The 12,229-nt window shown below is 44.5% G+C and overlaps 1 protein-coding gene and 1 non-coding gene across 9 annotated transcripts in view; one reads left to right on the top strand and one right to left on the bottom strand.

Annotated features, from left to right (window-relative positions):
• Positions 1-12,229, top strand: part of PPP2R5C (protein phosphatase 2 regulatory subunit B'gamma) — a 170,570-nt gene that overhangs the window by 132,700 nt on the left and 25,641 nt on the right. For all 8 annotated transcript variants that reach the window (XM_017528091.2, XM_037738303.1, XM_017528096.2 and 5 more), the window contains 2 exons: positions 2,186-2,294; positions 4,076-4,129. In XM_017528091.2, the coding sequence (XP_017383580.1) occupies positions 2,186-2,294; positions 4,076-4,129 (163 nt within the window). The remainder of the gene's footprint in view (positions 1-2,185; positions 2,295-4,075; positions 4,130-12,229) is intronic.
• LOC119471207 lies at positions 7,004-7,194 on the bottom strand. The gene has a single exon (XR_005200236.1). It is a non-coding gene; the product is annotated as a U2 spliceosomal RNA (small nuclear RNA).

Here is a 12,229-nt window from a genome sequence, read left to right as displayed (position 1 = left end):
CATGCCCAGCTAATTTTTTGTATTTTTAGTAGAGACGGTGTTTCACCATGTTGACCAGGATGGTCTCGATCTCTTGACCTCGTGATCCACCCGCCTCGGCCTCCCAGAGTGCTGGGATTACAGGCTTGAGCCACCGCGCCCGGCCCACTTTTTTTTTTTTAATTGATAACCTGTAGATTTTATATTAGACCTTCTAACCCACGGTTTCCCAGAGTTCCTCAGGGTTCCACGGCTAGTAAGGGTGAGAGTGCTTTTTCCTGCCCCTTTTTAGGGACATAGTATAGATGGGCAGGCCGGGGTTCTCAGGAGCCTGCGGTGGAGAAGCCCAGCATGCTGGGTGGACTGCTGACTCCCTGCAGCTCCTGAGCACAAGACCCTCTTCTCATGGTGCATCAGGTCCTGCCCATTAGTTCTGAGAAAAGCTATTCTTGTCATTTTAGATGTGATTTGAAAAAATGTCCTCATTAGAATTCTACTTTGATTAGTTTAGACAGACTTGGGTGGGGGGTGCGGTTCTCTCTCAGTGCAGTGCAGTGAGTGGTGAAGAGGATGCCCCCAGCTAGTTATGTGACCATGAGCAGGTACTTCTATAAGATGGGAGGAATCCTTGCATTTCCCTTCTAGATTATTGCAGGGACGGAAGCGCTGTGTCATGTGTGTTCCACAGCCCACCACGCTGTGTGCATGGGACCCCCGTGCAGCTCCTGACAAGAGGCTTGATTAGTTTTCTTCTTCCAGACAAGAGGTTGAGCCTGCAGGTGACCCTGTGAGTGAGCACGCCCTCCTTGATGGGCCACTCCAGGCTCGCCCTTCCTGCATTGCCCGCCATGCCAAGCGGAGAAGACCAAGTTAGAGACGGCTCTGTCTACTTCTGCAGCTCAGTGACAGTCACTTGCATTTGCCTAATTATAAAACCGAGACAATAAACTAGTTGTTTGAGACAAAAACTTTGCTTTGGAGGCTCTAGGTAGTACCCCCTTTCCTTGCACAAGGAACAGCTTTCTAACTGATTTTTTTTTTTTTTTTAAGACGGGGTTTCACCATGTTGGTCAGGCTGATCTTGAACTCCCAACCACAGGTGATCCACCTGCCTTGGCCGCCAAAGTGCTTGGATTGCAGGCGTGAGCCACCACGCCTGGCCACTGATTTTTTTTTTTTTTAATTGAGATGGAGTCTCCTCCATTGCCCAGGCTGGAGTGCAGTGGCATGATCTCAGCTTACTGCAACCTCCTCCTCCCAGGTTCAAGCGATTCTCTCACCTCAGCCTCCCAAATAGCTGGGACTGCAGGCGTACGCTACCACGCCCAGCTAATTTTTATATTTTTAGTAGAAACCGGGTTTCACCGTGTTGGCCAGGCTGGTCTTGAACTCCTAACCTCAGTTGATCCACCCACCTCAGCCTCCCAAAATGCTGGGATGACAGGTGTGAGCCACCACTCCCAGCCCTAACTCATTTTTAACCAACACTCATTCAGCACCCACCGGGTCTCTGTTACCGATATTAAAATAATGACCCTGAATTACTCTAGGCAGCACGAATTCCTGAAGATGGATAAGGCTGAGGCAAGGTGCTGGGTTTGGGGGTCCCACGTGAACTATCCCATCTTCCTAGCCTGTTTAGGAAGGAAGATTTTGCCACCAGGAGCTCCTGCTGTTGAGCCAGCTTTCTGCTGTTCTGGGTAACACCTGTAAACCCAGAATTTTTAAATTATCATGTAGTTACAGAGATAAAAATAACCATGCTTCCTCAAAGGCATTTAATATTTTTAAACTTTTACTGGTATCCTCTTTTTTCTGATACACACACATACACACACACATACGTATGTATATATATAGGAGGAATCATCATATTTCCCTCCTAGGCTATTGCAGGGACTGGAGCGCTCTGTGACGTATTCCACAGACCCCTAGATAGGATCTCACTATACTGCCCAGGCTAGAGAACATGGCTGTTCACAGGTGCGATTATGACACTACAGCCTCCAACTCCTGGCTTAGATGTTCCTCCGGCCTCAGCCTCCCAAGTTAGCTGGTGCACAAGTGCATGGTAACATGCTTGGCTCTGTATATTTTGCCTGCTGGGTTTTGATGCTGAAAACAAAAATTGAAAAAAAACAGCAAGATACCTGTTTAAAATCTGGAATGTGTAAATGTTCAAACTGAATAAATGTTCTTTTTACAGTATAATTAATGGATTTGCCTTACCACTGAAAGAAGAGCACAAGATTTTCTTATTGAAGGTGTTACTACCTTTGCACAAAGTGAAATCTCTGAGTGTCTACCATCCCCAGGTAAGGGGCAGGGGAGGCTCCAGGAAAACAGCTGTTGGCATTTGAACAGGACTGAACACAAGGTAGTGAATCCAGCCTTAACCAAGAATGCTTTCTTCTTCCTATGACACTACTGACGTTGGTGACAACCTTCTGGTGATAATTGAAAGAATAAAGGGGTAAAGAAAAATTCATTTTAAGAAATTCAGAAAAATCTCTGTAATACAGAACTTTTAAATTAGTTTTAAGCATAGAGAAAGAAGTAATTCTCTGGAAGGAGTCAAGGAAGACTTCTGAGAGGAGTTTTCTGTAGTATAATCGAAAATTTAGTACCTTAAAGAGAAAAGCCTATTTAGGTCCGTGTCCAATGAATGGCCTATAAGAGTGTTTTTTAAGAAAATAAAAGCTGCCTCTAATCCTAGCACTTCGGGAGGTCGAGGCAGATAGATCACCTGAGGTTGGGAGTTCTAGACCAGCCTGACCAATATGGAGAAACCCCGCCTCTACTAAAAATACAAACTAGCCAGGCGTGGTGGCACGTGCCTGTGATCCCAGCTACTCAGGAGGCTGAGGCGGGAGAATCGATTGAACCTGGGAGGTGGAGGTTGCAGTGAGTCGAGATCGTGACATTGCACTCCACCATGGGAAAAAAGCGAAGCTCCAGCTCAAAAATAAGTAAATAAAACTGTGAATGTTTAAGACTACAGCAGTGTGACTACGGCTGTGCTGAAAAATTGGCAGTAAGTGGCTAATGGGCTGCATTTGCCTGGACTTGGCTTTCTTTCACCCTTTGGCTGCAGTCAGTGTCTTTGTTCACTTTCAACTGTCACTGGGCCAGGCACCGAGCAGTCACACCCCAGCACAGGCCTAGGAGCGCACAAGGCTCCTTTCTGCCGCACACCACTTTCAGGGCTTGTGGTAGGGGCTAAGTGACAAGTGACAAAAGTTACTTTTTTTTTTTTTTTTTGAGGTGGAGTCTCGCTCTGTAGCTCAGGCTGGCATGCAGTGGTACCATCTCAGCTCACTGCAACTTCCGCCTCCTGGGTCCCGGTTCAAGCAATTCCCCTACCTCGGCCTCCCTAGTAGCTGGGATTATAGGCATGAGCCACCATGTTCAGCTAATTTTTGTATTTTTTAGTAGAGATGGAGTTTCACCATGTTGGGCAGTCTGGTCTTGAACTCCTGACCTTGTGATCCTCCCGCCTCGGCCTCCCAGCATGCTGGGATTACAGGCATGAGTCACCGTGCCCAGCCAAAAAGTACATTCTTTAATTGATTCTTCCTAGGAAATATTTATATTCTCTGACTGCTCTTAACTGGTAATATCTTTGCATCCAGTCAGATTATCATATTAATTGTTGCACAAAAGAACTTAATAGTTGGGAGATTTAAGATGGAACCAGATTGTAATTTGTTTTCCCTGCTGTTAGATTACTTGTGGATTGTAATCTCAAGGACCACGACAAAATCCCCATCATACTGGATTGACTTAGTGATAGTTGCACTAGAAAGACTGTTTTCTGATTTATTTTTCTTATTTTTATGTTTCACCTTTCTGATCTATCCCCAATTAATGGGGAAAGATTTATCTGTTGGTCATTGCTCCTGGGGTCCCTCCCTGAAAGTCCCACTCAGAGCCTCCCATGGGGCCTGCCGGGCGGTTGGGGTGGCACACCCTGGGGGCAACATCAGAATTACACAATGGCTTTGTCTGTACTTTGGGTCCTTGTCTTGCCGTAGGAAGGTGTTGAATGAAGCTTCTATGTTGAAATGTTAATGCTCTTTCTCCTTTTACTGTTTAGCTGGCGTACTGTGTAGTGCAGTTTTTAGAGAAGGACAGCACCCTCACAGAACCAGTGAGTACCGTTGCTAGCTCGTATTGTAAGATGTGTGTATTTCACTAAATGTAAATATTACAACATCTGCTTCACCAAATTGCCATTCAGACTTTTTCATCTTAAATTGCAATACTAATAAACAGGTTGATTTCATTCAGGGGTTATAGGTTTTCAAAGTAAAACTTTAATTGTAGGTTCCTTTATTGCAGTGATGATTTTGTGTAATCAGATTGCTGCCTCATCCCTCATTGCACTTTACTCTTTTAAATGTAAAGCACTTGGGCGGTCGCAGCCACTAAATTTTAGTGTGTGATTCTGTAGTTTCACATCTGCTTGGTTTGACAACATATTGAACTGATTATGATCAGAGGAATTATAGTTAGGGTTTGAAATTCTTGTTGTAAGGAAGAGGTTTTACCATCTTGAAAATACTTTCCAGGTTACACTGTGACTGTTTTATGATCATTGAATCACAAGTCAGCATTAGATTACTGCTGTTCAGTGCGTGGATTTGTAGTTTTTTTTCAGCCTCCATAATTATGTGAAAGGATTTGTAATTTTCTTAACATTTTATGTTTATTAAAAATAAAAAGGCTACCAGGGCTGGACGCAGTGGCTCACGCCTTATAATCCCAGCACTTTGGGAGGCCAAGGCAGGTGGATCACCTGAGATCGGGAGTTCAAGAGCAGCCTGACCAACACGGAGAAACCCCGTCTCTACTAAAAATACAAAATTAGCTGGATGTGGTGGTGAATGCCTATAATCCCAGCTACTCGGGTGACTGAGGCAGGAGAATCACTTGAACCTGTCAGGCAGAGGCTGCGGTGAGCCAAGTGCACCTGTGCACTACAACCTGGGCAACAAGAGTGAATCTCCATTTCAAAAAAGTAAATAAATAAAAATAAAAAATAAAAAGGCTATCAGAGCCAGCGTTAACAAAGCAGACATGTCAGGTACCAGTGTAAGCATTTAAGTAGATTGTTTGAAACAACTGTATTGAGATACAATTCACATACCATACAATTCACCCGTTTAAAGAGTATACTTCGAAGATTTTTGGTATGTTACATTTTGAATTTTTTTAAATGGTGATAAAATACATATAAAATTTGTGATTTTAACCGTGTTAATGTACAGTTCGCCAGCGTTAATTACATTCATAATGTTGTGCAACCATCACACCATTTCCAAAGCTTTGTTGTCATCCCAAACAGAAATTCTACCCATTAAACGGTAACTCCCAATTCCCCCTCGCTGTGGCCCCTGCTAACCTCCAGGCCTTCCTAACCTGTAATCGGCTTTATCTTTGAATTTGACCACTCTAGGTGATCATAAAACGCTTGTCCTTTTGCAGTGGGCTCATTTCACGCAGCGTCATGTCTTCCAGGGTTCCTCCTCGTGCTGTGTATCAGAGCTTCATTCCTCATCACGGCTGAGCGCTGCTCTACTGTACGGATAGAGCACATTGTGTTTACCCGTTGTGTTTTCAGTGTACACTTGGGTTGTTCCCACTTTTTAGCTATTGCGAATAATGTGGCTCTTTGTATACCATACTGGCGTACAAATATTTGTTATAGATCCTGTTTTCAATTCCTTTGGATATATATCCAGAAGTGGGATTGCTGAATCACATGGTAATTGCATGTTTAGCTGTTGGACGAACCAGCATGCTGTGTTCCACAGTGACTGCCCTGTTTACGTTCCCCGCAGCAGTGCACAAAGGCTCCCGTTTCCCGCATCCTCACCAGTGCTTCTGCTCCTGCTGCTGCTGTTGTTTACTTTTTATTTTTTATTTTTTGAGATGAAGTCTCACTCTGTTGCCCAGGCTGGAGTGCAGTGACATCACTACAGCCTCCACCTCCTGGGTTCAAGCGATTCTCCTACCTCAGCCTCCTGAGTAGCTGGAGTTACAGGTGCCCGCCACCACTGCTGGCTAATTTTTGTATTTTTAGTAGAGGCGGAATCACACACTAAAATTTAGTGGCTGCGACCACCCAAGTGCTTTACATTTAAAAGAGTAAAGTGCAGTGAGGGATGAGGCGGCAATCTCATTACATAAAATCATCACTGCAATAAAGGAACCTACAATTAAAGTTACTTTACTTTGAAAACCTATAACCCCTGAATGAAATCAACCTGTTTATTAGTATTGCAATTTAAGATGAATATATATGTGTGTATATTTTCTTTGCAGACATGCCCATTTTTTAAATTGGGTTTTGTTTTTTTTTTTTAATTATTTGAGTGTCAAGGAATGCTTGGAGCCAATTCAAATATTTGAATGCTCTTTTAAAAGTCACAGTTAAGACTAGGTCTTGTCACCCTGTTTGCCAGGCTGGTCTCAAACTCCTGACCTCAGGTGATCTACCTGCCTCAGCCTCCCTCACACTAGGATTACAGGTGTGAGCCACCATGCCTGACCTGTGGTTTTCATTGTAGCCATCCTAGTGGTTGGATGCACTATCTCGTGTGGTTTTGATTTGCAGTTCAATAATGACTAAGAATGTTGAGCATCTTTTCAGTGCTTACTGACCAAAATTTGTATATCTTCTTGGCCAGGTGTGGTGGCTCACACCTGTAATCCCAACACTTGGGAGGCTGAGATGGGAGAATGGCTTGAGCCCAAAAGTTGGAGAGCAGCCTGGGCAACATGGCGAAACCCCATCTCTACAAAAAAATATAAAAATTAGCTAGGCATGATGGTGTGTGCCTGGGCAAGAGAGTAAAACCCTGTCACACACACACACACACACACACACACACACACACACACATATATGTTTGTATATTTTCTTTTTTTTTTTTTTTTTAGCTAATCGAGGCGGTGCAGCGTGATACTGCAATAGCGTGTTTATCAGTATATTTTTAAAACCCAAATAGTAACCCCCGAAGGGGGGTGCACCATTCCTGGAAGTACTGCAATACCAGGTCGATGCGTGGAGTGGACGGAGCAAGCTCCTATTCCATCTCCTATTTCCAAAAATCCATTTAATATATTGTCCTCAGATAGAGGACGTATCAGATATTAAACTGATAAGAACAGATACTACACTTGATCTTAGCCAAAAGGCCGAGAAGCGATGTTTGTATATTTTCTTTGCAGATATGTCCGTTTAAATCCATTGCCCATTTTTTAAATTGGGTTTTTTTTTTTTTAATTATTTAAGTGTCAAGGAATATTAGGAGCCAATTCAAATATTTGAATGCTCTTTTAAAAGTCACAGTTAAGACTAGGTCTTGTCACTCCTGGGCCCTTTCTGTCTTTCACAGTTCTCTTGTGACATTGTAATTTTTATAGTGAATTACATGAGAAATTCTTAACATTGAATTTCTGAGTTAAGCTGGCTCTGGTCTCTGCTTTCTTGAAGGTTTTAAATTCTATGTGTAGTTTCCCTCCGTTTCACCCACAAAATTCAAGAAGGGCTCTTGTACTGCAGCTGCAGAGGCAGCAGGGGCTACAGAGCTGTGAGCTGGGCCCACCCTGCCCTGCCGGGCCCTCGTGGAGTGACACGTCCCTGCACGCTCCCCCTCCAGCCCCCAGAAGCCTCTGCCTGAGATTTTGGGGAGCTCCCAAGGAAATGTACCAAATCTCATCACACATCAGCATCAAGCACAGTCAAGGTTTAGGGTGAGGAGGTGTTATTTTTATTCTCCTTAACTGACTGAAGACATGTCTAGGTAGGAAAAAGAAAAATGAGATGGTGTTAATAAAACTCATTAGGGATTTTATTTTACTGTATTTTTTACAGCGGTTACATGCCTTAACTCCTCTGCCTGTATTTAAGGTCTTCTCCAAACTCAAGAGTGAGAGGTTGGTTTTTGTTGTTGTTTTTGGGGTTTTTTTGTTTTTTTGAGACAGGATCTCACTCTGTCACCCAGGCTAGAGTGCAGTGGCATGATCTTGGCTCACTGCAATCTCCACCTCCCGGGTTCAAGCAATTTTCCTGCCTTAACCTCCCAAGTAGCTAGGACTATAGGCTCACAGCACCACACCTGGCTAATTTTTGTATTTTTAGTAGAGACATGGTTTTGCCATGCTGGTCAGGCTGGTCTCAAACTTCTGACCCCAGGTGATACCTCGACCTCCCAAAGTGCTGTGATTACAGGTGTAAGCCACTGCACCCAGCGAAGAGGTTGTATTAGGGTTTTCTAGAGGGACAGAACTAATAGGGTAGGTATGTAAAGGAGAGTTTATTAAGGAGTATTAACTCACATGATTACAAGGTCCCACAATAGGCCGTTTGCAGTCTGAGGAGCAAGGAAGCCAGCCCGAGTCCTAAAGCTGAGGAATTTGGAGTCCAATGTTCGAGGGCAGGAAGCATCCAGCACGGGAGAAAGATGGAGGCTGGGAGGCTAAGCCCATCTAGTCCTTCCATGTTCTTCTGCGTGCTTTTATTCTGGCCTTGCTGGCAGCTGATTGGATGGTGCCCACCCAGATCAAGGGTGGGTCTGCCTTTCCTAGCCACTGACTCAAATGTGAATCTCCTTTGGGGACACCCTCACAGACACACCCAGGATCAATACTTTGCATCCTTTAATCCAATCAAGTTGACACTCAGTTTTAACTATCACAGAGATTTTACTTGAGAAAGTAATCTGTAAAAAAAAAAAAATTATCTCTCCTCTCCTCTCCCACCTTTTTCTATTCAAAAATAAAAAAGAGCTGAGCAAGGTGGCACATACTCCTAATCCCAGCACTTTGGGAGGCCAAGGCAGGAGGATCCCTTGAGGCCAGGAGTTTGCGACCAGCCTGAGCAACATAGTGAGACCTCCTCTCTCCTAAGGAAAAAAAAATTTTTTTTTTAATTAGCTGGGCATGGTGACATGTACCTGTGTTCCCAGCTACTCAAGAAGCTGAAGTGGAAAGATTGCTTGAGCCCAGGAGGTCAAGGCTAGAGTGAGCTGTAAACGTACCAACTGCACTCCGTCCTGAGTGGCAGAGCAAGACCCTGTCTCAAATAAGTAAGTAAAAATAGAAGGTAAAGAAAGATACAGAAGGAGAGATTTTTTTTTTAAAGTGTGCAGGGCCAGGCGCAGTGACTTAACGCCTGTAATCCCAGCACTTTGGGAGGCCAAGGCAGGCAGATCGTCTGAGGTCAGGAGTTCAAGGTCAGCCTCGTCAACATGGAGAAGCCCCATCTCTACTAAAAATACAAAATTAGCCAGGCATGTTGGCACATGCCTATAATCCCAGCTACTCGGGAGGCTGAGGCAGGAGAATTCCTTAAACCTGGGAGGTGGAAGTTGCAGTGAGCCAAGGTCGCGCCATTGCACTCCAGCCTGGGCAACAGAGCAAAACTCCGTCTCAAAAAAAAAAGTATGCAGAGTTTTCTTTTGTAATTTTTCTTTGTGCTTTTCTTTTGTAACTTTTCTTTCTTTTGTAATTTCTCATACAAAAAATCCCGAAGAATTCACCAAAAGCAACATTGCATTTACCACAGAGAAAGGCTGCCCCCACCTAAGCCCCTAGCATCTCTATCAGTCTGAACCCTAAGGGCTCAGCGAATGAGCCCCACCTTATTCTCTCTTCTATCTCTAAGTAACATAAAAGCAGAGAACGTTTGTAAGTGTTTTTAATTCCCACTAATATAGTAAATAAAGTGAATATAACTGCAAGAGTGAGAGCTATTAATTTCAGTTGTCTAAAAGAGGGCAAGAGACTGGGTGGGTGTGGTTCAGTGGGGTCCTTCCAGCATGAATGTTATATGCAGGTCTCTGACTTGGCACCAGTGCAAAGAAGGGGCAAACCCTGCCAACCCAGGCACCGATGTTCCCACCCAGAATACTTAGCTTAGTTTTCTGCTGCACAGATAATGTAATGGTACTGTCCTGGCTTTAGAAAGCAGATTTAATTTCCTACACGTTAAAAACATTCAGACCCTCATTGCGGTAAATTTCCTCTTTTGAAATGCCTATTTTATGAAAACACAAAGTCCGTTTTGCCTTGCTTCAGCATTGAAAGCTTGTTGATGATAAGATCAAAGTATAGGCCTTTGTGCAGGTGTGTATCTGCGCGGCAGCACTAAGGACACCTGGTGTCCACGTCCATCTCACAGGCCTGCACCAAAGGGACCCCAAAGCCATCAATGTCCAGGCTCAGGAATGTTTAAGACCCACATCAAAGTCTGAGCCCTGAAGGACGTGCTGCCCTGCTGGCCATCTGTAAGTGGTATTCTTCGTTTGCTGATTGTGTACAGTGCTCACAGGCTTTCTGGGCACGTGAAACACTTTGTTGTAAGAACAGAACCTCATCAGAGATTTCACAGCAGTAAAACTGTCCATGTTCACCCACCTGCCTCTTTAGGCTCATCCCGTTTTACTTCCTGGCATGGTAGCAACTCTTCTTTCTCCTTGGTCTGCCAGGACAGGGTGGGGGCTCCCCAAAACTCAAGGCTGGGGCCACTTGCTCGCCTGCCCTTTCCAAGGAGCGGGCAGTCCTTGGGCTTCCAGAGGAAAGCTCCGGGCCTTGTGCAGCGCCCAGCACCCCGCAGCACACAGCCATTGTTGCCTCGGATTAGCATTCCCCGAGCAGACGCCCTCCTCCGCAAAACACGGCCACACGGAAGCGGTGAAATAGCTGCTGCTGGTCACAGCTCGTTCCAGACAATGTGGAAAGGAAGGCCCGTGTGTGAATCCGATCCCAGAAATGATACCTTTTCCAGAGGAATGGAATAGCTAAATTGATTTTTTTGTCTAGTTCAAAAATTAACATACTTCTAATAAAATTCCATTTGACAAATGAAGAGAAATAGACATAGGAAGTGATTTGCATCTGCTGTGTCCTTAATAGTGATTCCAATAGAATGTAGTAAGAACGCAGTAAGTACTTATTAAATCGTTTTGAGCTAGGAGGATCATTAAATGATGCATGTTTAGAAATAATTCCTTTTTAAGACACTTGTGTAGTAGATTTTTATGTCAGACTTCAAAACTCTCAGCACTTCCTTTTTATTTGGCTTTTTGGGGGGTTTTGTTTGTTTGTTTGAATCTTGGCGTCTAGTGGTGCAGTCATGGCTTACTGCAGCCTCAACTTCCTGGGCTCAAGCAGCTCTCCCACCTTAGTCTCTCGAGTAGCTGGGACCACAGGTGCACATCACCACACCAGGCTAATTTTTAGATTTTTTGTAGAGACGGGGCCTCACCAGGGTGCCCGAGCTGGTCTCAAACTCTTGGGCTCAAGCAGTCCTCCCACCTCAACCTCCCAAAGTGCTGAGATTACATGTGTGAGCCACCACACCCAGCCTTACTTCCTTTTTTTTAGTAGATTTTGGAGTTTTATAAAGTGTAATATCATAAAAGATTATCTGGGAGCCCAAATGCCAAAGCATCAAAACAAAATTTTTCTAAATGGAAGTTAAATCTCCACCTTTTTAAAAAATCACTGTAATGATTAAAAGGCTGGCCTGCTGAGCATGAGTTCGTGTGATCTACTGAGCCAGAGATAACTAGTGAGTGAAAACGATCAGGCGGTCCCAAGGGCCAGCATTGGCCGCAATTCTGCAGCACAGGAGCTGGGGTGGAAGCTTCACCATGTTTCCGTGACTGGGCCAAACAGCCACTTTAACGAAACGGATTACACTTGTGCAATTTATGTGTGCAAGCAGATACATATGCACTTTATATGTAAAAACCTGTTTTGGATTGTAGTACTTTTTTAGAGCTAAGATGGCTAAACTCTAAAAAATATTATTCAATCTGCATTGAGTCAGATGGAGTATTCTGTACTGGTGTGATTGTGGTAGGAGATTTGGAAACTACAGGAACATATAAAGAAAGAAAGGTTGCCCAGTGGAAATCCTTTCTAGCTGTCTGACTTGGCCAAGGAGCATAAACCATCCACTATCCACAAGCAGGGAAAATCGGGCTGTGCCTGGCAGAGCTGATAGCACAGACCCCCTGGGTGGTGGCCATCCTGGCTAAAGCTACCACTGCCGCCTGCTTACTGCAGGCCCGGCACGGCTCACTGCAGGCCCGGCACCGCTCAGGCAGTTGCAGTTCACGCCCACAGGTGTGCGCACAGACAACACAGCATGCCCTGCCCGGGGTCGCAGCACAGCACCTGCAGGTGGGGGTTAACAAGGTCAGCTCAGTTCACACCACTCTTTGATATATTTTAA

This window comes from Cebus imitator, unplaced genomic scaffold (assembly GCF_001604975.1).
Source record: "Cebus imitator isolate Cc_AM_T3 unplaced genomic scaffold, Cebus_imitator-1.0 Scaffold52, whole genome shotgun sequence".
Taxonomy (NCBI): Eukaryota; Metazoa; Chordata; class Mammalia; order Primates; family Cebidae; genus Cebus; species Cebus imitator.
The sequence above is the reverse complement of the archived record's forward strand: the minus strand, read 5'-3'. Positions and strand labels throughout refer to the sequence as shown.